The following is a 23,525-nucleotide window of genomic DNA, read 5'->3' as shown; positions in this document are numbered from 1 at the left end:
CAGTCAGCAAGGGGCAGTCAGCGCAGCACCAGTTGCTCAAAGACTGCTGGATGAAGCTCAACAGAATCCAGGGGTCTCAAGATGTGTTTTTTAAAGTTTCAAACTAAACTTTACATAGCTTCCTAAAAATGCGGCATTCATGGCTACAGACGCGGAGTAACAGGTCCTAAGAAAACAGCCAAAGTCTACAAGATTTCTGTTGACAGTAGGCTGGGTTTGGAAATAAAACAAAAAATATATTGACTTCTAAAGCCACTTTTGCATTGTTTAAGTAATGCTTTACTTGTCTTCCACAAAAAAAGTAATGTCTTTGTATAATTAGAATTATATTTATTATATTATTAAATATATTATATTTATAATTATTTTGTTTATTATATATTGAATTATCGGTTCTGCTTTATATTATGCGTCATAACAACTGTGTTACATAGTAAATACATTGTATTGTAAGTATTTTAATGTTAGTACATAGTAGTTAAAGACGCCTAACATAAAGTGTGACCGAATTATCTTTATTTGGGGGCCTTTTTTTGTTGTAAATATGGATATGTGATTCATTTGATTTATTAATCAGCATATCATGTAATTAATTTTATAAACAATTTGATTCGCTCGACAGCCCTAGTTTACAGTAATGCACTTACAATTGAAGTCTATGAGGCAAGCCATAGCACCGGGATAAACTTTAAAATCTGCACAGTTTAAAACATATAGCTAAAAGACTTAATATTATGTGTTAAGAAGAAACAAATGTGATAAAATTGTTATGCAAAGTGATATCCAATATTTCAACTCTTGTCATCGCCATGCAAAACTGTTAAACCAGTTAGTTTAGCATAATTTACACATGGACAACAGATTGGACTGTTTACATAGAGAAAAAAAACACAGGAATTGTTTATGACACCATGTCAAACAAGACACGATGTGTTAAGCTTTAGCTTTTTTTTTTTGCTTTTATTGTTTGTTGCATTATCACTTTGGATTTGGTTAGGCAAAAAATTAGCAGCAGATTTCTGCTGTAGACCCTTCAAAATATTTTGCTCCATAGACTTCCATTGGTAGTGCATTATTATACATGTTCTTTGTTTTTTCAACTAAATGATTAGTAAAATGTTTTCTTTATGCAAATCAACAGCCTGTCAAAGATGCTGTCCACACAGCTTAACTTGTATAGAAACAGACATTGCACCCTTTGTCTTTAGCATGCACGTCAGCTCCATGTTGCAACAACAGCTGCACTGTCTTCACACGATTATATCCCGCAGCCAGATGCAAAGGGGTGGACTGCAACCAACAAACAATCCATTCAGAAACAAATGTTTATGCAAAGAATATATTCAAATTAAGATGCATGCAGATCATGAACCTATTTCACATGTAATAAAGTGGGCTTCACAACACTGCACTGGCTAAATTATGTGTTTTATTTGAGTGGCTCAATAAAAGAGCCCAAATGCTTTTTCTAATAATTTGCATATTTGAGTGTACTTCTGAATTAACAGTCACACTGTCAAAGACATAAAGCAGGCCTTTTAACATTAGCAGATATATAATTGAGTAAATCACCTTCCTCCCATCATTAGCATGACAGTTAACATTTAACGGTGTGAGGAGCATCCTCAGTTTTTCTTCATTTCCACTTCTGTATAGAAACATTGAGCACAAAGTTAGTTAAAGGAACAATGCGAATCATAACAGCAATTTAACTTATTTAGTAATATTCCTTTCTCTTTCTAGGGTTTGGTGAGCAATATTGAGCTAAAATTATTATTACCTTGCACTCTCAAGGAGTTCATCCTTTCTGTATTCACCTGGATTTAAGAAAAAACAAAGTATATCTACATAAATGGAAACCTTAGTGGAAAATGTAAAGCAAAGAGATCAGGAGATGTTGACAGATTAAATGGGCAGTTACAAAACTAGACAGAACAAAAATATCAAGTTTAGGGATGGGAGTACTAAATGTGATGTGTGTTAAAATACTTTCTATTAACCCAGCTTAATATGCAGAGACAAATACGTGGTACAACGTTGTAAAGGGATTAATGGAAAGCCGGCAGGTCATCCCCATCTACCTGGATGAGGGAGGGGACAAGGGGAGGGAAACCAAAAAAAAAATAATTGCCACCTACACGCTGTAACAGCGATCGTGCCAAATTAACAAAACATTTAAAAAAAGAGAGGGAAAAGGCCAATACGGAGTGGCAGTGGGTGAGAGAGAGGAAAAAACACTTACTCGGCAGTTCTCCGATACGCTGCAGCTTGGTCCTCGGCCACTCCTCAACACTCTAATGGACGACAACCACGCCTGCCCAGACGGATCGGAGGCAGTCTTCCGGCAGACGGAACGCCCCACCGCATTCTCGGGAAACAGAAAGGGTCTACCGCGACCCTGGCAGCAGTTCTTCCACTCCAGGTGGTCGGCCAGGAGCCCCTCCCCTCTAGAGGTTGGCGGTCTCAGACCCTGGCGCATTTCTGCGGCTGGTAGGGGACTCCTCTGCCCCTGGCAGTGGCCCTAACCACTCCAGGTGGTCGGCCAGGAGCCCCTTCCCACTAGAGGTCGGCGGTCTCAGACCCTGGCGCATTTAAGCGGCTGGTAGGGGTCTCCTCCACCCCTGACAGCGCCCTAACCTCTCCAAGTGGTCAGCCAGAAGCCCCTCCCTGCTAGAGGTCGGTGGTCTCAGACCCCGGCGCATTTCAGTGGCTGGTAGGGGTCTCCTCTGCCCCTGGCAGCGGCGGCCCTGACCACTCCAGGTGGTTGGTTAGGAGCCCCTTCTCCCTTCGCGGTCGGCGGCCGTACCTCTGCTCTCAAGCGGCCAAGCTCATCCGTCCCCCGGCAGATGGCCACGGCAACTCCATTGGGGTGGATGGTAGTGGTGAGGACTCTATTACGCCGCATCCCTCCTCCTCCCAAGATTTCGGCACCAGTGTAAAGGGATTAATGGAAAAGAGGAGGCGAGAACCGGCTTGACAATATAAATAATAAACTTAAACAAAAAAACAAACACACAAAGGTGTCGGGACAGCTGTCCATAAATCTCTCTCTCTGTCGCACTGCAGCTTCCAGTCTGCCTTTATCACTCTCTGAGGCTTGATTAGCCTGATTAGGGGCCAGGTGTGTGGAATAACAACCCGCCCCCACCCTCTGCCCTGCCACAAACGTATTTAATTAACGTACCATTTATCATAACAGAACCTTGTTCCAAATATCTATCTTTAACTCCAGGTTGTCACGTGAACAACCAGTAAGTAATTACACTCATGTAGGTTTCCCTAGCCTTAAGTAAACATAAACCGAAAATTGCAAAAAGAGTTTGAGACTGATTCATGAGTGTGGAGCGGAGGGGGGCGGGGCCGGGTCGGAATATCGCGCGCCCGGTCCCCAATCGGCCTGATGAGGCGCGCGAGGGATAAAGGCGGCCGGTAACGATGGTTTGAGAGAGAGAGAATTACGGGCATGTCCGTCATGTGTGTGTTTATGTTTTCTTTTAAGTTTATCATTAAACTATAATTTATATTGAAAAGCCAGTTCTCGCCTCCTCCTTTCCATTGATCACTTTACACGGTGCGAACCCCCCTTGCAGCCTCTCAACATCTGTTAGCTGCGACAGCGAGAGGTGGTCTCCGCAAGGGACTGGGGTAAATGAATTGCTTTGAGCGATACCTCCGGTCCGAGCTCCGCCTTCTCCGGAACCGCCGTCGCCAAGGCTACAGGTACCGCCTTCCTCCATGGTTTGAGGAGGTTGAGGTGGTACGTCTGGCATGACCCTCTCCTATCTGTTCGCTTAACCTCATAATCGAGATCTCCAACTCATCGCGTGACCTCAAAGGGTCCTTGCCACTTGGCGAGTAATTTGGAGCTCGAGGTGGGCAGTAACACAAGTACTTTATCTCCCTGTGAAAATTCCCTTAGCCGAGTGCACCTGTCGTACAGTCGGCATTGGCGTTCTTGCGCTTGGAGCAAATTCTCCTGCAGACCGACACACGACCACGCCCCCCATGCCACAATGAGTCTTTTTTATTGATTCATTAAAAATAAATGGAGTCATTCATTCTCAAATTGGAATCCACTGGCTGAGCTGTATGTTTTTGTTGTGGTCTTATCATGATTCCCAACACCTATCCAGGGGTGCATTTCCCATACAACTATGTAACTCACTGCTTTACCATCATTTTACAATGCATTGTTGGAGAAAATAATTATCTAGTCATTAACTGTTTCCCCAAACCATAGTAACTGTTGCATCCATAGTTCGAACCACATTGGTTCAACAACATAAAGCTGTCATTAATGACGTTATACGGGGGGGTGAAGTAAGAACTCCAGCTTATACAAAATAATACTAGCACATTTACACGTACTTCAGAAAGCTGTTTAATGCATGAAAGCTGCTGAAGACAAAAGCTGTGACAGATACTTTGCGAACAATAGTGGTGTTTCCCTTTACATAAGACTTCGGATTTCCCCTGACACACTTGAGCACATGCGCCCTCTTCAAATACATTTTACATCTTCACTCATGCGTTAACATGGTCACTGAACACACACAGACACTGTGTGTGTTAAAGTGCTTTCTCTTAACAGCCTTCAATCCTTCAATGGATGCATTCTGTTCTAAGTGACATTTGAACGCTGGTTTCTGTAAAACTCCAGAATAAGCAGTTTTCTTAAGTACATGTAAATGTGTTCCAAATATTTACAGAATGAAAGATATACTCTGAAAAGCCAAAACATTATGACCACCTGCCTAATATGCTGTTGGTCCTCCACGTTTCGTGTAGAATCGGATTGAGATCTGGGGAATTTGAAGGCCAGGGCAATTATGTTCCTCAAACCATTCCCAAACAATGTGTGCAGTATGGCACTAATGGCAGGGCGCCATTGCCATGAAGAGGTGTACTTGGTCTGCATCAGTGTTTAGGAACTGTAGGTGGCACGTGCCAAATTGAAGTCCACGTGAATGACCGGACCCAGGGTTTCCCAGCAGAACACTGCCCAGAGCATCACACTTCCTCCACTGGCTTGTTGTCTTCCCACAGTACATCCTGGTGCTATCACTTTCCCAGGTAAACGGCGCACACATACACAGCCGTCCACGTGATGTAAAAGACAACGGGACTCATCGGACCAGTCGACCTTCTTCCACTGCTCCAAGGTCCAGTTCCGATGCTCGTGTGCCCATTGTAGGTGCTTTTGATGGTGAACAGGGGTCATCATGGGCACTCTGAATGGTCTGCGGCTACGCAGCCCCATACACAGCAGGGTGCAATGCACTGTGTGTTGTGACACATTCCTCCAGTAACCATCATTATAATTTATTTTGGTTTGGACCAGACAGGATAGCCTTCGTTTCCCTCGTGTATCAATGAGCCTTGGGCGCCCAACACCCTGTCGCCAGTTTCTGGTTTGGCCGTTGTCAAAGTTGCTCAGGTCTTTACTCCTACCCATTTCTCCTGCATCCAACACATTGTCTACGAGAACTGATAGTTCGTTTACGATCTAATTTACCCAGACCTTGACTTGTGGCCTTGTTAGGAGATGATCAACATTATTTGCTTCACCTGTGAGTAGTCATAATGTTTTGGCTCATCTTTGTATTTGGAATAAAATATATAGAAGCAAAGTTAAATGATGTCTACACAGCAAACTAACAAGGAACTATGCTTCTAACCACAGTTGGAGAGCTGTAGTTCCAACCACATAATTTTGCGATGCTGTTTGTGAATGTTCATTGGAACTACCGCTTTGGGAAACACCAAATCGTTGAACTGTGTTGGTAAAGATGGAACTTGCAACCATAGTTGGCTAATGATGCTTTTAGGAAACGCACACCAGGTCTATGCAAAAATGTTCAACATGTACACTACTGAGGTTTGATTGGCCACTCACAGGTCAGTACAGCTTTGGTGAAGGGTTCAGCGAGGTCAAGGGCTGTCCTTCCATTTGTGTTACGGATCGTTGGCTCAGCACCATGCTGCAGTAGAACTACCAATGACAAACATGATATCAGGTGTATTAGTCTTTAGATATACACTACCAGTTAAAAGGTAGGACAACCCTACTCATTCTTTAATATTACTATTTTGTCAGAATAACAGTAAAATCACCAAAAATATGAAATACCACAAAGTGAAGTAGGGGAAATCAAATCAAAAATTGCAAAACAAATCAAAACTATTTTATAAATTAGCTTCAAGGTAGACCATCTTGTATAGATTCCATTTCTGCACACTTGCTGACTTCTTTTCCTTCACTATGCACTAATTATTTATTTTTATAAAGAAATTAAAACATTGGCACAATTTACATTTGTCTTCAAAACAAATGTCAAGCATTTAAGCTAAAACCTTTGAAACATGAGAAGCATAAATACAGTCAAAGGGGTCCAAACTATTTACTGGTAGTGTAAATTAAATCCAAGTTTTTAACCTCTTCCTGAGGTCATTTCCTCCAAACCACAGCTTTTATGATTACACATGTAAAGAATAGTACAGTAATGGTACTGTAGGTTTCAGAGGCACTGAGTTTTACCAATGCAGACGTCGATCTTGCCCTTGATTGCAGCTTCGTGAAGCGGGGTGTAATTCCAGTTGTCTCTGGAGTTGGCATCAGCCCCGTGTAGCAGGAGCAAGTTGACAACCTCAGCATGACCAAAAGAGCAGGCATTGTGCAGCGAGATGAGACCTCCATCATCTCTGGCGTGCAAGTTAGCTCCGTGCTGCAGAAGGTAGTCCACCACATCTCTACGGCCAAAACCTGCCAGAGAAGAGAAAGAGGGCCGTCACAGATGCTGTGGGCTCTACAGATGGTCTGGTTCAATTGTGCCTATTTAACACATAATAATGATCATCACTCATTACTCTTTACAGAATTCTGGGATGTATACATTTTTTAAAAAACACTTTGATCACATTTATCAACAAACCATTAGTGCATTTTTCAAAAAAATGTAGTTTGTCATGATGAGAAAACGTAAATTAGATTTTTTTTTTTTTTTTGTGAAAACATAAACATTGTTCTGTATGGCAGAGAGCCATCGTCCATTTTAATAATTAATCTTTATCAAAGCTTTCTCTATTGTATACTTCCTAAACTATAAAACAACAACTTATGAAGATATGTAAACTACATATCAATTATAAAACGAAGTGTACGACATACAAGGAATTGGATGCATATTTCAGAAACACTACATTATGATGCCTATTTCATGTGTGTGTGTGTGCGTGCGTGCGTTATGTAACTATATATTAAATGACACTTACATATAATTAAATACAATGGCTATAACAATAATAATGTGCAATTGCAAGGTGTGCCAGAAAATAATTACACATCTAAGTACATACTGCTAATGTATAAGTACTTAATTATTTAGTAACACTACAACCATCTTGTAAAGTGTGACCAATAATTAATCTAAAATAATTTACAGTACACTGAGATACCTAATCATAATTAAAATGTCATTACTATGAAGCTTTTGTCTCTTATGGCTAATTAATAATTCATTAGATGGAAACGTATTTTTGATTATGCTAATTATATACATTAATACATTTTAATGATACAAAGTAGAATAGAATCTTAGAAAACATTATGAAGTAAAAATAATAAAAACCCAGAATACAGAATAGAACATTTTAAAAATATAAAATAGAAGTAAATCTTAGAAAATAGGAATAGATCATGGAATATAGAATAGAACAGACTCTAAGAATATATTTAATTCTATTTAATATAGAATAAAAAAAATATCTTACTATAGAATAAATTAGGCAGCCGCACTCACCCGCAGCGAAATGCAGTGGGGTGGATCTCCTGCCCGCAGTGTCTCTGCTGTTTACGTTCTCCGGGCACACGAGCTTTTTCACCCGCTCCAGGTCTCCGCTCTTGCAGGCCTCGAATAGCCCTCTGCTCGGCTCAGCGGACCCGGAGCTCTCCATGACACCTGACAAGCTCCGGACCAACATGGAAAAGCTAGAGGCTGACAGTGGGAAATGCGGAAAACACACTATCACAAAGGCTTGACATGGAGACCGAAAGGAGGTGCAGATCTCCAAACTTAAAGCATTTCTGTTACAACCATTAGAAGAGAAAAACTGATTCTGAATGTCTTTGGTTTTTCATGAATAGAGCTGTCAAAGTGGCTGTGTCAAAACCGCAGAAATAGAATTAGAAACAGAAACGAGAAGAAAATCAATTTGCATGAATAAAGAGTGGGCGGGGGTTTAGCTGCCCGGCAGTATCTTATTGGTCAGGTAAGTTAGGTCTAAATAACAATTCTTCTATTTTTAATATTACCCTTTTCAATGGCATTTAAAGTTTATTAGTGTCAGTGTTCAGGTATAAGGTACAAATGATTGTCCAAACAACTGCTAAAGTGCGTAAATATCGTTGTCACATGGCACCTGTTACTCTTCTCAACGCATGTCAAAATGGACCAATCACAGTCGTTTGTGATCACAGGATGATTTAATAGAGATTGCTGAGTCAGTTTCCCAAATGTTTGTCAGGATCCAACTTATTGTAATTAATTAATTTAAAATATTATATATTTAAGGGGACAGATTTCTGAAGTAAGACAAAAAAAAAAAAAAAAAAAATGTCCTGAGATTTGAATGGTGCTCAATGGGGTATTCGGCTTTTTGAGCAGCCCAGCGCCCTCTGGAGGAAGGTCACTTTGAACGTGTGTTTGATGCCCCAAAATGCTGTCAAGGTAGACAACTCACTCATTGTGAGATACTGCACCAATGCAAAATCCATGAACTAATTATATTATATTATTTACGAGGTCAACTGTAAACATAAATGCTCATGCTGATATGAGACTTTACCATAAAAAAAAATAAAAGAATCGCAATCAAAGTGACTGGTTAGGGTAAGAGTTTGGTTCATAGGTGTTAGTTATGGATGGAACATGTCCCCACCACTTTTTGAAATAGCTTTCATAAGGTAAGTATCTAATGCAGAAGAAACAACTCCAGTTCTTGAGACAAGTTCTTCTGATTCTGAGTTTCCATTTTGTTTGTGTGTGTTATAATAAGTGGTGATCCAGCAATGAAGTTTGATGTACGGATCATGTACATCAGCTTTGACCTAGCAATGTCCTAGCATTGTCATTGCTGTTTATCATTGTTTATCATGCTGTATATTATTGAATGAACTACATATGCTTAAAAAAATAACACTAATAATTATTATTTCTTACTACCGCACCAGTGGTGTGCATCTCACACGTTGAACTTAATTGCTACAAAGGATCTAGTGGCCATCTCTAAGGGTCCTGCCTGCAGGGTACACAATAATGCAACTTCAAAATGTGCAGCAATATGGAACAAAGTCCATCACTCTACTGTTGCTGCTGATGGGGTGGAGTCCACTGCATGAAACTTGACATAAAAATTGATGCAATTGTTCCTTGTGTGACTTGGTGGAACTCACTTTTTTTAAATATATATATATATTCTGCTCTTTTAGAATATTCTTGCTTTTCAAACGATAATATCTTCCACCTCAGGAATAGGCGATGGACTATCAGTAAGCTGTATGGGTTAAAAATGTTTCAGTGTTTTTAGATGAACACTTCGACCTATAGGCAACATCATTGCTGTTGATTTTAAGGTCATTAATGTTTCATGCACTTGATACCTCAGTGTTTTGAATATTAAATTTGGCCATGCACTGTTATTGCTGTAAAATTTAATATTTATTTAATTCAGGTAATTTTTAATGCGTTTTTTTAAAAATGTCATGAGGAGCTCTTTTTGTTAGTAATAAGAATGGTATAAATCTTCCTCTTTGTACTTTTATGTTAAAATGATTATCCTACTCAAATGCATGTGACATAAAATAAAATAAAATAAAATAGAATTAAATTGAACATAATCCTAAAGTAATCTGATAAAATTACCCCAAAATGTAATCTATGAGATTATGTTACTGGTTGCATTTTTTGTCAGTACCTAATTACAGTTCACAAGTAATCTGCCCAGCACAGGTTACTTTGTACTTTAAAGGTCTAAATGAAAATGTAAGGAGTAAAAGTATCATGTTTGCCTTGTTAATATAATTGATTAAGGATAGGGGAAATATTCAGTTTCAATAGTACTCTAGTAAAGTCCAAATTCCCCAAAATATAGTAATGAATCTCAATTACTCGCATTGAGATTATACATTTTTTAATTAATTTTACCATAAAGCTTTATTTTTTCCTCCATTTATGTATATCAAACAAGAAAAAATAGATATACCTGATGTTGAATTTGATGTTTTACTTTAATATGCTTAACATAAAACATATTACTTTTTTAGAGCTTTATAACATAAAAATGTATACTTGTAAATGGAAGTTACATAGGATTTAATATAAAACACAACAATACAATTATTCTCGAGTCAACCGTTTTATAGTCTGCCACATAAAGTCAACATTGAAATTCAACACTCAAAACGGGAGCGGAGGAGGGGGAGGTGGAACAAATTTTCCGCCAATATTTGGAGGTGGAGGAGGAGGGGGCGGTGGCACCATGGAGACATTTTGAGGAGGTGGAGGGGGCGGTGGGGGTAACGATGAACCACTGTACACAGAGCTAGGAGGAGGAGGAGGTGGTGGAACAGCCGTTTTGCCATCAAGGGGAGGTGGAGCTTTTGCAGAAGCATTTTGTGCTGGTGGAGGTGGAGGAGGAGGTACCAAAGAGCCTCCATATCCAGAACTAGGGGGTGGAGGTGGTGAAATAGAAAATGGCATGTTGTCCTGAGGAGGAGATGGAGGAGGGGGTGGGGGTGGAGCATCCCCCATCTCGTCATCTGGAGGAGGTGGAGGCAGCATGGATAACTCTGGATAGGCATATGGAGGTGGAGATGGGGAGCAGGCAGATAGTATGGGTGAAGGAGATGGTGAAGCTGGAGAGAGATCAGGAGGAGCTGTGATTCTAGAACCAACCCAGTCAGGCACTGACGGAGGAGGAACAGCAATACCCACAAAAGACCTGGAAACGAAGTAAATACACACATCTTTACACAGTTCTTTTTCATACAACAGTTAAAGTTCATAGTGACCATGCCTGTGAAGCTCCAAGGACAGAAAACACCACAAAATTAGTCAAAAAGAGCCAGACGTGAAGAGTTAAATTCAAGTCTTTACTTACAAAAATCTTTTCCCTGCACCATAGTTGTAAATTCAAATATGGCGCCTGTTGTGTCAATTTGGAGGGGAATTGTCTGTGAAAACCTTATGGCTTCAGAGGACTTGAAATAAAGCACAAATATCATATGGACCACTTTCATAGTGCAGACTGATGCACACTGAATCTTACGAAAGCAGTTTGAAAGTTTTGCTGCTGAAATCATTCTGTATTTACCGAAATTCTAAACCCCTGCCCCTAGTGGCCGAAGTTGGAAATGTTGTTGAGGTGAAATGAGTGAACTTTCCACAGTGTGGCACCAAAAGTAAGTTATATTTGACTGGTAAATCATGTAATACAGTCAAAATGAATACATATTTTATTAATTCTATCCCATTTTATTAACCAAAACCCCAACCATAAACCGAACCGTCAATGGAATAAAAATTTCTATTTTTGCTCACCGTTGTTTATATTCACACTTTTACTTTCTGCTATCTAAGAGACCAGGAGATTAAACATGTTAAGTGCAATCTGTAGTGCCAAGAGCAAGGGTAAACACATTTTAATTTTAGTTTTTTATTAATTTGGTGCTATTATGCACCCCAGAGTGAACGACACTTGTTCGTCGCATTCCGTAATTCAGCAGATGTGCATGAGACAGCTGGTGGTGAGCAATGTATTTGTAGCCCTCAAAAACAAACACAAAGACAATGTTAAGTTTCATTTAACAAACCAAATAGCTTTCAGCTGTGTTTGATATAATGGCAAGTGATTTTCTAGTAACAAATTTGCAATTTAGCATGATTACTCAAGGATAAGATATTGGAGTAATGGCTGCTGTAATGGGTCCTGTCTAGATTTGATCAAAAATTACTTTTTTCAAATAGTGATGGTGCTGTTTTTTACATCAGTAATGTCCTTACTATACTTTGTGATCAGTTGAATGCCACTTTGGTGAATTAAAGGACCAATTTCCTTCCTAAACAGCAAAATCTGTACATTATTCCAAACTTTTGGCTACCAGTGTATTTTTCTGAATAGTTAGCATAAACATTGTCTAGTACTTACAAGTTAAAGGTGCTGGTCGCCGGTGTACCAAATTGTTGGAAAGAGTCGGTTTCCTCTTTAGAGTCCTCCTTGAATTCCACAGATCAGCATAGTATGATCAAATTAACGCTTCAGTCACATTTTAATACAAACTTTGCAAGATGTTTATAAATATTCAATGCCATTGGTGTGCATATATCAATATAGCAAATATAACTTTATTGTACCAAGCATGTCTGAATCTCTTTTAACAGAGAAATTTCTGTGCCACTAGTGGCACCAAACAGAAATAGTTTCCCATTCACTCCCACTATCGTAAAATGACTTAACAATGTGTGGAGAAACAGTGTATGTGCTTACAGTTTTGTTGCTTTCCCAGTGACCATGGCCTAGTTTGTCTAAACGGGTATAGGATATGGGGACACGTCTGTACACGCGAAATGGCTCAAGTCCACTTGCTGGGGGAACCATCTTTAGAGTCCGGGGAACTTTGGCCTGTGTGGTCAGAACTCCAATCTCTCTCCGTGCAGTATTCTCCTTGTACATGCCAATTGTCTGAGTGTGAACATTCATATTAATAGGCAATTTTTGCTAAATTTATCTATGCAACTTTGACAACATCGTAATTCAACGTCAAACATTATGTTACACATGTCATGCAACTGTGTGGGAAGAAGGGGATAATGTAGTACAGTAACAGATAATGTACTAGTCAGTGGCGGCTGCTGGTCTTTCAAAGAGGGGAAGCTCATTTTCGGCCTACATTATAAACTTATTTACCCTATTTTTTGCACTAAATCAATCTTAGGTGTTGATCTGCCCTGCTGTTTAATTGTAATTTTTCCTCGTAAGGAAGACTTTCAAATGGCTTCGCCAAAATCAGGTCGACAATATTAGCACCGTCTGCCATCGTGCGTAGTTTCACCCGTACGACGCTAGCCTAGCCTACTGTATGAATGAATGAATGAACGAACGAACGAACGAACGAACGAACGAACGAACGAACGCTCTAAAACAAAATATATTAAACTTGGTAAAACTGAAACAAGGAATGTGGTGTATAATTGTGTGAAATGTATTATGCAAATTGACATAATACATTTCTTCGAATGTATTATGTAATACACATCTTCGAGATGAACGTGTTCTAACGCATTTTTTGTCAATAAATTGTTTACACAATAGTACATATTTGACCATTATTTTTTTGACATTATAGGGGAAGCTGAGCTTCCCTTGCAGTCTTAAAGAAATCCCCACTGGTACTAGTATAATCACAAAATACACAACAAAGGAAAATATTTTGTGACTGGCAGACTGTACATTATCCTCCATATTACCCAGCTACTTACCAAATAAACAATTAATCGACATGACATATGGATTTGAAATGATTTATTAGCTTACTTGTAGAGACAAAACACGAGCACAGCTAAAGTTTCAGATGAATGGTCAGTTATACAGTGTTGCCATGAGAACAAATGTGATTATTCAGAAATGTTTCACAGCTGAATGCCTTGTTTGACCAATCAGAATCAAGTATTCCAATGAGCAGAGTAATAAATGTTATATTAGTACAGTATTTCTATCATTGTTCCCATTGTAATGATTGGCGCTATGTTTCAAGAGATTCTGGTGCTTTCCATGAAAGGTAAAACTCACCAGCGTCAGCATATTGACTGAGGATTCCAGCTGTTTGAGCTGAACAGTCTGAGCATCTAAAATCTTCAGCACAGAGGTGGCTAGATTGTTTATCTGGTATGTGACACTGGCTAGGGCCTGGGCGGTGAGAGCCTTGGACTCTTCAATGACACTTCTGGTGTCCTCCACCTAAAAATATAAAAAAATTCATCCTTCAAACTCTGCCTTTAAACTGTTTTATGGACAACTGCAAATTATTATTCCTACACTTGTAAATCTACCACATCTGAAGCATCTAATCCAAGTATTCAGCTTGATTTGAAAATTATAGGAAGGTGTGTCAGATTCACAATTCTTAAACATTTTTGTCACAACTTAATTTCATTTTGTGTAATCGATATAAATTTGTTAAAAGTGTAATGTCATGAGGATTAAAATGTTCTTGATATTTTGAGATAATTCTACAGTACTACAAAAGCATACTGATAATTTGAGCACTCTTGAGAACTTAATCCCAAATGCAATAAATGCATTTGTTGCAATCAAGCCGCAAACCTTGACTTCCATACATCACTAGGGAATTCATTAATTTGACTATACAGCGAAAAACATCAATGGCTACTTTACATCATCACACCCTTGGCCCCACCCACTGGTGCTTTAGTTCATAAACAGAGAGAGCAGAACAGAAAGGCCTAGTGTAGCCTCACTATTCCTGAACACCACGCAACTGGACTATTTTTGAATGAATTTTGTTATAGACATGCACTAGACCGATACAATACATCTTTGACCATTGCCATGTATCTTGTGCTGCTTTTAAAAGATGTGGTGTCAAGATACAACTCTGAAAAGGAGACCCTGTTTCATTCAGCTGCATCTTGTTGTTTTGAACAGAAACGCATCATGGACCCGTTCTTGCACCCATCTGTGCTATTTGTGATTGTTGGCTATTCACCGTACTTTAGACGTGTGTGTGTTTTTCAGCTCATAACAATGTGGATTGCTTGTGAAACATTCATACGATTCAAGCATTTCAAACTAACTGTTATTGAAGGATGGGGCAGTTAAAAACATTGGTCTCGATTGCAAAACCATAAGTAAAACGTTTCATTCATGAATATTTCAAATATCATGACTGTTTGATAGTTTATGATGCTGAGTGGTAACTGTTGTGCTTGAGACAAACAGTTTAATATATTCGGATGCAATGTGTTGGAAGTGCATTATGTGTAAACCCTGAAATTGAGTTTTATAATGTTGTGGAGCAGGTTCTTTCTCTTCCGATTTAGTTTCAAATATGGCTGAATATGAATGGCTGCACGATTTTAGCCAATCATAACAGTGGGCATTTACGTTGAAGTTTTAAGGAGGTGCTTAGGCCTTAACCGAGTGTTTCAGACAGAGGGCCAGAGATTTATTATTATTATTATTATTGTTTTGGTGCTAATCAAATGTACTAACATTATCAGTGGACCTCAGAGAATCTAATAAAATTATATAAAAAAGAGTATGCCAAGACACCTTAACTTAAATAATTATTGTTGGCCATAGCCAGATGTACAAATGATGTCAGGTTCCCAGCATGCACCATGGCGTTAGTAAAAATGGCAAATTAATGTTTTAATATTTGCTTTTTATTGCAGTATTTGCACTGGTGGTGTCAAAGGCATAATTTACAGGTGGGACATGTCCCTACCACTTTTTGCAATAGCTTTCGTCAGGTATGTGTCTAATGCTGAAGAAACATCTTTCAGTTCTTGAGCAGGACTTTTCAATTCAATTGTGTGTGTTATAATAAGTGGTGGTGATCTGGCGCTAGAAATTGTTATTTTTAATGTTATGATTCGTGCTTGTTATCAGTGGCGTTGAGTGACAGTGGGCATCGATGTTCTCTTGTGCATCCAGACACATGATCTACTCAGTCTGCTGTTGCGCAGCTCGTGTGTCACGAATGAAGCTAGGAAGCAAGTTGCAAGTGACAATAAGTTTATTAACAGTCAACTGTGAAGATTGGGGAAAAGTCCGGGGTGAAGGTCTAGTGACGCAGGGGCTCCAATGGTCAGATGAATGGGGTAAGAAGAGTGATGAGGAGTGCTGAACAAACACGACGAATCCGGGTAACAGCCAACTGAACACGAAACAGGGACAACGAGGGAACTGGACTGGAACTCAGAGGGATCAACACAACCGGACATCACAAACAAACGATCTGACAAAGAGATGAGAAAGTGGTGAGTATTTAAAGGGAATGGGAATGAGTCACAGCTGGTGAAGAGGAGTGATTGCAGCTGAGCGCTGATCATGGTAACGAGTCACGCCCACACATCCACGCACACACACACAAGTAATAACAAAGCACGAGACAAGGAAGAGACATAGGATTTAAAAACCGTGACAGTACCCCCCCAGGAACGCCTCCTGGCGTTCCCAGGCTCCCTTACCTGCCGATTGTAGTTATCGATAAGGGAGTGTCTCTGGCCAGTACCCAACTTCTCTCCTCCGGACCGTAACCTTCCCAGTCCACCAGGTACTGAAATCCGCGTCCCCTCCGTCTTGAGTCCAGAATACGATTGACCGAATAAGTAGGTTCCCCATCTACAAGTCGCGGCAGGGTGGACCGGAACCGGCGGATTAATGTGGGAATAAAAAACGGGTTTTATTTTGGATACATGAAAGACGGGGTGGATTCTCCTGTACGCCGGAGGAAGGTTGAGGCGGACTGCCACCGGACTAACAATCTTGGTGACAGTGAACGGGCCAATGAATTTGGGTGCAAGTTTATTAGATACGGAGCGGAGTGGAATGTTCTTAGTAGAAAGCCACACTTTTTGACCAACGACGTATACGGGAGGCCTAGACCGGTGGCGATCAGCTTTGGCCTTGGTGCGTGACCCCACTTGGAGTAGAGTCTCACTGGCCTTAGTCCAAGTGCGGTGACACCTCTGGACGAAGGCGTGAGCGGAGGGGACCGCGACCTCAGATTCCTGACTAGGAAAAATAGGTGGCTGGTAACCTACACTACACTCAAACGGAGATAGGCCCTTGGATGATTCTGGTAACGTGTTGTGGGCGTACTCAACCAAAGACAGTTGCTGACTCCACGAGGAAGGATTCTTGGATACCAAACATCGTAACGTTCTCTCCAAGTCCTGGTTGGCTCGCTCAGATTGACCATTGCTCTGGGGATGAAACCCTGAGGACAGACTGACAGTCGCTCCCAGTAATTTACAAAGTTCTCACCAAAATTTGGACACAAATTGGGGTCCTCTGTCAGAGACCACATCTGTCGGGAGGCCATGTAGCCGAAAGATGTGGTCAATGACAATCACCGCTGTCTCCTTGGCTGAGGGTAATTTGGGCAAGGGAATGAAGTGGGCCGCCTTCGAGAACCGGTCCACCACGGTTAAAACTACCGTGTGCCCCTGGGAGGGTGGGAGGGCAGTAATAAAATCAAGAGCGATATGGGACCAGGGTCTCGACGGCAACGGCAGCGGTTGAAGTAACCCGTCTGGGGGTCGATTGGAACTCTTACCGGTGGCACAGACTGAGCAAGCCAAAACAAAACTGTGAACGTCACGAGCCATCAGAGGCCACCAGAATCGTTGCTTGACTAAAAACTTAGTTCGATTAACTCCTGGATGACAAGCCACATTAGAACAATGTCCCCACTGAATAACGCTGGACCATAACCCCTCCGGCACAAACAAATGGTTCAGTGGGCACTGAGCCGGGGGCGTTAACCCTTCTAAGGCCGTCTTGACCTTTGATTCGATCTCCCATGTGAGTGTAGAGATGAATAGCGTCTCTGGTAAAATGCACTCGGAGTGGACGGCTGAGCGATCAAAATACGTGATAAAGAATCGGGTTTGATGTTCTTGGAACCGGCGTACGAGAGAGTAAAATCAAAACGACCGAAAAAAAGAGCCCACCGAGCCTGCCTGGGTGGGCAAAAAGCCCATTCTCTAGCAACCTCTGAAGCACTAGTCGGACGTGCTGCACGTGTTCCTGGAGAGATGAAGAAAGAATCAATATGTCATCCAGGTAAACATATATGAATTGATCGACCATGTCTCGCAGCACGTCATTAACGAGTGCCTGGAAGACCGCTGGGGAGTTGGACAGGCTGAACGGCATGACCAAGTATTCAAAGTGCCCCCTGGGGGTGTTAAAAGCGGTCTTCCATTCATCCCCCTCCCTGATGCGGACCAAATGATAAGCATTACGTAAATCCAATTTCGTGAAGATAAATGCTCCCTGCAACCTCTCGAAAGCCAAAGACATCAACGGCAGAGGATAAGTATTCTTTACCGTGATGTTGTTCAGCTCCCGGTAATCAACACAAGGTCGCAGAGATCCATCTTTCTTCCCCACAAAAAAGAATCCCGCCCCCGCTGGAGAAGAGGAAGGGCGGACGAATCCAGAAGGTAGAGCATCAGAAATATATTTCTCCATAGCCTCGCTCTCTGGAACCGAGAGTGAATATAACTTGCCCTTAGACGGAGACGTACCTGGCAATAACTCTATGGCACAGTCATAGGGACAATGTGGAGGAAGAGAAGCCGCCCGAGACTTACTGAACACCTCCTTCAGGTCCAGGTACTCCGCGGGCACATTAGATAAATCCACAGTCTCCTCCTGAAACACAGGGACAGAAACAGACGGACAGGCAGACACAAGACAAGACTTATGACATTGAGTGCTCCACGCCGACACGGACTTAGACTGCCAGTCCACTTTAGGGTTGTGACGGGTGAGCCAGGGATGACCAAGGACGATGGGGGCAAGAGGAGTGTCCAGTATGTAGAAGGAGATAGTCTCGGTGTGATTGCCTGACGTGACGAGAGTGATGTCTTCAGTGGCTAGGGAAATGGTGGGAAGTTCCTGGCCATTGAGGGCGTGTACAGCAATCCGATGAGTGAGAGACCTGAGGGGAACTTGGTGGTTGAGTGCAAAAGTGTAGTCCATGAAATTACCTTCGGCCCCAGAATCCAGAAGTGCTCGACAGTCGTGACGGTGGGTTGACCATTGGAGTCTTACCGGAAGGAGAGTAGATGTGGATGAGGTCTTCTCAGCGGAGATCCCACCCGATAGTAGCCTCATACTTACTATCGGGCAGGTCCTTTTAAAGGACAGTTATAGGCAAAATGTCCAGCTCCTCCACAGTACATGCAAAGGCCCTGGGATCTCCGCCTTTCCTTCTCCTCCCGGGAAAGCCTGGCTCAACCCACCTGCATGGGCTCGGGATCACAGACGGGGCTGAACACGTCCCCGCCTCCAGAACGTTGGCCTCCAAATCCTCCCAAAGGACGGTTGGTCTGTACTCGCCGTTCCACTCTGGACAGCCTTGCGTCCACTCTTAACGCCAAAGCGATCAAGTCGTTGAGCTTGGTGGGGAGATCCATGGCGTATATCTCCTTTTGGACGCGGTCAGCCAGCCCATGCAGGAACATGTCCCACTGCGCCTCCTCGTTCCATTGACTCTCCGCCGCTAGGGTCCGGAACTCGATAGAAAAGTCTGATACAGATCTCTCTCCCTGAAGCAAGTCGGCCAGCACTCTGGCTGCTTCTCTACCGGAAACAGGCCGGTCAAAAACCCGCTTCATCTCCGCGGAGAGCGCTTGGAACGAGGCGCAGCATTCGTCCTGGTTCTCCCACACCGCCGTTCCCCATAGTGCTGCTCTCCCAGAAAGTAGTGTCAGGACAAAGGCGACCTTGGTTCTTTCATCACAGAATGTTCTGGGCTGTAGAGAAAAATGCACTGAGCATCGTGTTAGAAAATCTCGACAAAAACTGGGTTCACCTGAATATAACTCTGGAACCGGTAGGCGGGGCTCCGACAGGGAGGGGACCGCTGGTGGTGGTTGAGGAATCAGCGGTGCGGGCTGCGCAGTGTGGGCTCGCAGAAGTTGGATTTGCTGGGTGAGTCCGGACACCTGCGCCACTAAAGCCTGAACAGCGCGAGCTGTGTCATTGAGATTCTTCTCTTGGTTCTCCATACGAAGTCTGCTGTTGTTCACGAATTCTTCTAGACTGTCTGAACTGTTACTCGCTGCTTCCATCTTGTGGTCAGATCGTTCTGTCACGAATGAAGCTAGGAAGCAAGTTGCAAGTGACAATAAGTTTATTAACAGTCAACTGTGAAGATTGGGGAAAAGTCCGGGGTGAAGGTCTAGTGACGCAGGGGCTCCAATGGTCAGATGAATGGGGTGAGAAGAGTGATGAGGAGTGCTGAACAAACACGACGAATCTGGGTAACAGCCAACTGAACACGAAACAGGGACAACGAGGGAACTGGACTGGAACTCAGAGGGATCAACACAACCGGACATCACAAACAAACGATCTGAGTATTTAAAGGGAATGGGAATGAGTCACAGCTGGTGAAGAGGAGTGATTGCAGCTGAGCGCTGATCACGGTAACGAGTCACGCCCACACATCCACGCACACACACACAAGTAATAACAAAGAGACGAGACAAGGAAGAGACATAGGATTTAAAAACCGTGACACTCGTGTTCTTTTCCAGTTAAATCACAAAGCAAAATGCAAACAAATGTGTCTCCACTGATAATATACATCCAATGACGTGCAGGTACACTCCTCGTTTATTAAAATAAAATGTTATGTTATGGCGGATTAGAACAAAGAACTCCTTATACTGGAGGCGAAAACTTTACCATGAGACCAATTGGTCATTCTGGCTTAATTCTTACTGATCCATGTATTTTTCCACTGACCAACAAAATGCCAGTACCGGCAGTGTTATATGCATGGATCAAGGGATCAAATTAATTACGTGAAGTTTTAATTTAAGCTCTTGAATTGGTAATCAAGAATAAAAAATCGTATTTGACATTATTTGCACATAACCTAATTAATTTAATGAGTTTTGCCACTTATTGACCTCACCACCCCAAACTGTCCTCACCACTTTTTACAACAAAGTGATGCCATGGGTGTTGTTGTATTTGTGGTCCACTTGAGTTATGAGTCAGGTGAGTGCATGTGCTTTCGTGTCACTGTCATTGTGGTTTGTGTGTTGGATGATATGAACCCTAGATGCCAGGTTGAGATGATTGCTTCAAAACTGCTAAAACATTTTTGGAATAAAGCTTAAAAAGGTAGAAATTAAGTTGTCTCAACATAATTAACATGAAGATTTTGACAATGTTTTTTGTCCAGTAAGTAGCAAAATGACTCATACAATGACTAAATCAAATCTGGTTAAATAATGTGTCTGTCTGTCCGTCCATCCATCCATCCATCCATCCATCCATCCAACCAACCATCCATCCATTCATCCATCCAAACATCCATCCATCCATCCATCCATCCATCCATCCATCCATCCAACCATCCATCCATCCATCCATCCATCCATCCATCCATCCATCCATCCATCCAACCATCCAACCTACCATCCATCCATCCATTTATCCAACCATCCAACCCACCATCCATCCATCCATCCATCCATCCATCCATCCATCCATCCATCCATCCATCCATCCATCCATCCATCCATCTAATCGTGCCAAAAGTGTGTTATTTCTGACATACAATACAGTGTATGTCATATGTTAATGCAATTGTTGTATTATTTTAAGATATATGTTGCATATACCGGTATGTAGAAGTATGTGACATTTTTATGTAAGTGAAAACCAGACATGAACGGACATACCGTGTTTTATATGATTTTTACATGTCTTGCCAAATATCACATTTCTGTATCCGATACTTTTTAGGATTATGTTTATAAATACTAGAAAACAGACTTTTATGTGGTTCACCTTTTGGGGAATTGGCGAAGGGGGTTATCTGTAATCAAACTTTTGTGTTTAGTTATTTTATAATAATATTTTTTTTCATATAACTCACCTGTAATTCACTCCCTGCATGTACTATATTTTCAACATTTCAACAAAACGATGGCAGATGTTACTGTAAATTCATCTTTTTAAACATCATTCGCTCCATTTTAAATGTCATATAAATTATGAAATCATATACATTTAGAGTTATTTGGAAGATAGGCAGATATACCAGTTTCATCTTCAAGCTCAGTGATAACAGAGACTCAAATTTTATCTGTGAGCCACAAAAATTATGAGATTAATCATTAATAATGGAGGTTAATGCCATGGTAATAAGATTATACACTTTCTTATATAATTATATGAGCATAAAAGGCTCCTGCAAAAACCCTGCATTTAAGATAATATACCTACAGGATACAGAGATGGATTCCTAGATAAACATGTTAAGAACAGTTTTCGTGGAATACTAAGAAGACATACCTAGCCTTGTTTAGACATGCATACTGTCAGTACAAAAAGCACAAAGCTGTAGGCTAGAAATGTATATAGCATTAAGAACAGTGTCTTCAGGATACCATGTGAATAATAAACTAATAATGATCATAAATGGGCCTGTGAAATGAATTCCACTTTTAGTGTGATAAATTTGGGACTTCAATGCATGTCATTCACATTCATTACATTAAACAATACTGGTGCATCACAGACTACTTTTCATCAATGCAGCATATTTATTATATTATAATATAGAATATTTTATTTCTGTAAATACATTTCAATTTTAGGCCTAATGTGAAAATTGGACCACCAATAATACCTAAAAATGACTCTATAAGAATTTAGAGTGAAAACAAGTTAAATCTTAAAAGAGTAACTAAAAAGCAAAACAAAGAATACTTAGCTCACATTCAGATATTTGTTCTGACAGTAATCGGCCACCCTGTGCAGATTGCTGTGGTTGTCTAGAAGAGCTTTTCTTGCAGTCGGAGCCTCTTGAAGTATTTTGTCTATGCACTCTTTGCAACCGTTGTTTCTCATTATGAAGGTCTCCAGAGATATTTGAGTATAAGATAGTGCTGGTTATGGTTTCTCTCCACTCTAATCTGGTTAGCCAAAACTAAGGTGCACTATTGAGTGACTAAAATGAAGATGACAGGCGCAAACATGTTGAGAGAGTGGGTGTGTTTGTTATGTATATACGCAAGGACGGATAAAGAATTGAGAGGCCCATGGGCTGGTACACCATGTGTGAAAATAATATCAATCCATTTTTCACAATGTATGAATTTCATTCTGTTGTAGTGTCATTTCCACTACATCAAACAATTTTGTCTCTAAAACGTTCTTTTTTAAAAGTTAGTGTAAGTTTACTGAGTCAACAAAAGTGTCATGAGGAGCATGCTTGAGATAAAATACAAGACAAGTGATGTTTGAAGAAAATAATACACCTTTGAGCAGAGTATTTTTTATTATGCCTCATTTCCAATCAAGCTGTAATTTTGCCAAAATACACATGAAGTGTGCAAATATTATTTAATTGTGTGTTTTGTCTGCCAAATGCATTTATGGTACATAAACTGTTAGCTATGAAATAAACATTAGCAATTCAAAAGAGTTTATTTTATTTCAAAAACATGAATGTCATTTCCCTCACAATCATTTACACCATATAATTCACAACACAATACAGAACTTGAGATGTGCTAAAAATGACACTGTTGTGGGAATATCAATATAAGAAAAAATGACAAAATTGACAGAAATCTCCCATGGTGCATGTACATTATTGGACTATGTTACCCTACTGTAAAAAATAAAAATAGTGACCGTGTGAACATTTTTAACAAGACTTTACCTCCACAGTGCTAAAGGTACAA

The 23,525-nt window shown here is 40.9% G+C and overlaps 2 protein-coding genes across 3 annotated transcripts in view; both read right to left on the bottom strand.

Moving 5' to 3' along the window:
- The window catches only part of LOC127626955 (poly [ADP-ribose] polymerase tankyrase-2-like), a 37,478-nt gene extending 27,307 nt beyond the window's left edge, over positions 1–10,171 (bottom strand). The window contains exons 1-6 of one of the 2 annotated variants that reach the window (XM_052103114.1): positions 7,800–10,171; positions 6,539–6,763; positions 5,897–5,992; positions 1,781–1,817; positions 1,573–1,648; positions 1,196–1,290 (exon numbers count right to left, since the gene is read on the bottom strand). In XM_052103114.1, coding sequence (XP_051959074.1) covers positions 1,196–1,290; positions 1,573–1,648; positions 1,781–1,817; positions 5,897–5,992; positions 6,539–6,763; positions 7,800–7,980 — 710 coding nt within the window. In that variant the 5' untranslated portion in view covers positions 7,981–10,171. The remainder of the gene's footprint in view (positions 1–1,195; positions 1,291–1,572; positions 1,649–1,780; positions 1,818–5,896; positions 5,993–6,538; positions 6,764–7,799) is intronic. The other variant, XM_052103115.1, reaches the window with a different exon arrangement.
- A 78-nt stretch (positions 10,172–10,249) lies between these two features.
- On the bottom strand, positions 10,250–22,791 carry LOC127626956 (abl interactor 1-like). The gene is made up of 5 exons (XM_052103116.1): positions 22,555–22,791; positions 13,846–14,013; positions 12,544–12,738; positions 12,205–12,272; positions 10,250–10,998 (listed from the first exon to the last, which is right to left on the bottom strand). Exons 1-5 carry the CDS (start codon positions 22,684–22,686, stop codon positions 10,455–10,457), a joined length of 1,107 nt encoding a protein of 368 aa, XP_051959076.1. The 5' UTR covers positions 22,687–22,791; the 3' UTR covers positions 10,250–10,454.
- Between the last annotated feature and the right edge of the window lie 734 nt (positions 22,792–23,525).

This window comes from Xyrauchen texanus, chromosome 33 (assembly GCF_025860055.1).
Source record: "Xyrauchen texanus isolate HMW12.3.18 chromosome 33, RBS_HiC_50CHRs, whole genome shotgun sequence".
NCBI lineage: Eukaryota > Metazoa > Chordata > Actinopteri > Cypriniformes > Catostomidae > Xyrauchen > Xyrauchen texanus.
The sequence above is the reverse complement of the archived record's forward strand: the minus strand, read 5'-3'. Positions and strand labels throughout refer to the sequence as shown.

What these genes read in the sequence shown, in the direction of transcription:
- LOC127626956 (XM_052103116.1), bottom strand. Translation starts at nt 22,686, where the DNA reads ATGAGAAACAACGGTTGCAAAGAGTGCATAGACAAAATACTTCAAGAG. An exon ending in GTCAGAACAAATATCTGAAT is followed by an intron (nt 14,014 to 22,554) that starts GTGAGCTAAGTA and finishes TTATATTTTTAG; the next exon opens with GTGGAGGACACCAGAAGTGT. An exon ending in CAGTCAATATGCTGACGCTG is followed by an intron (nt 12,739 to 13,845) that starts GTGAGTTTTACC and finishes GTTCACACTCAG; the next exon opens with ACAATTGGCATGTACAAGGA.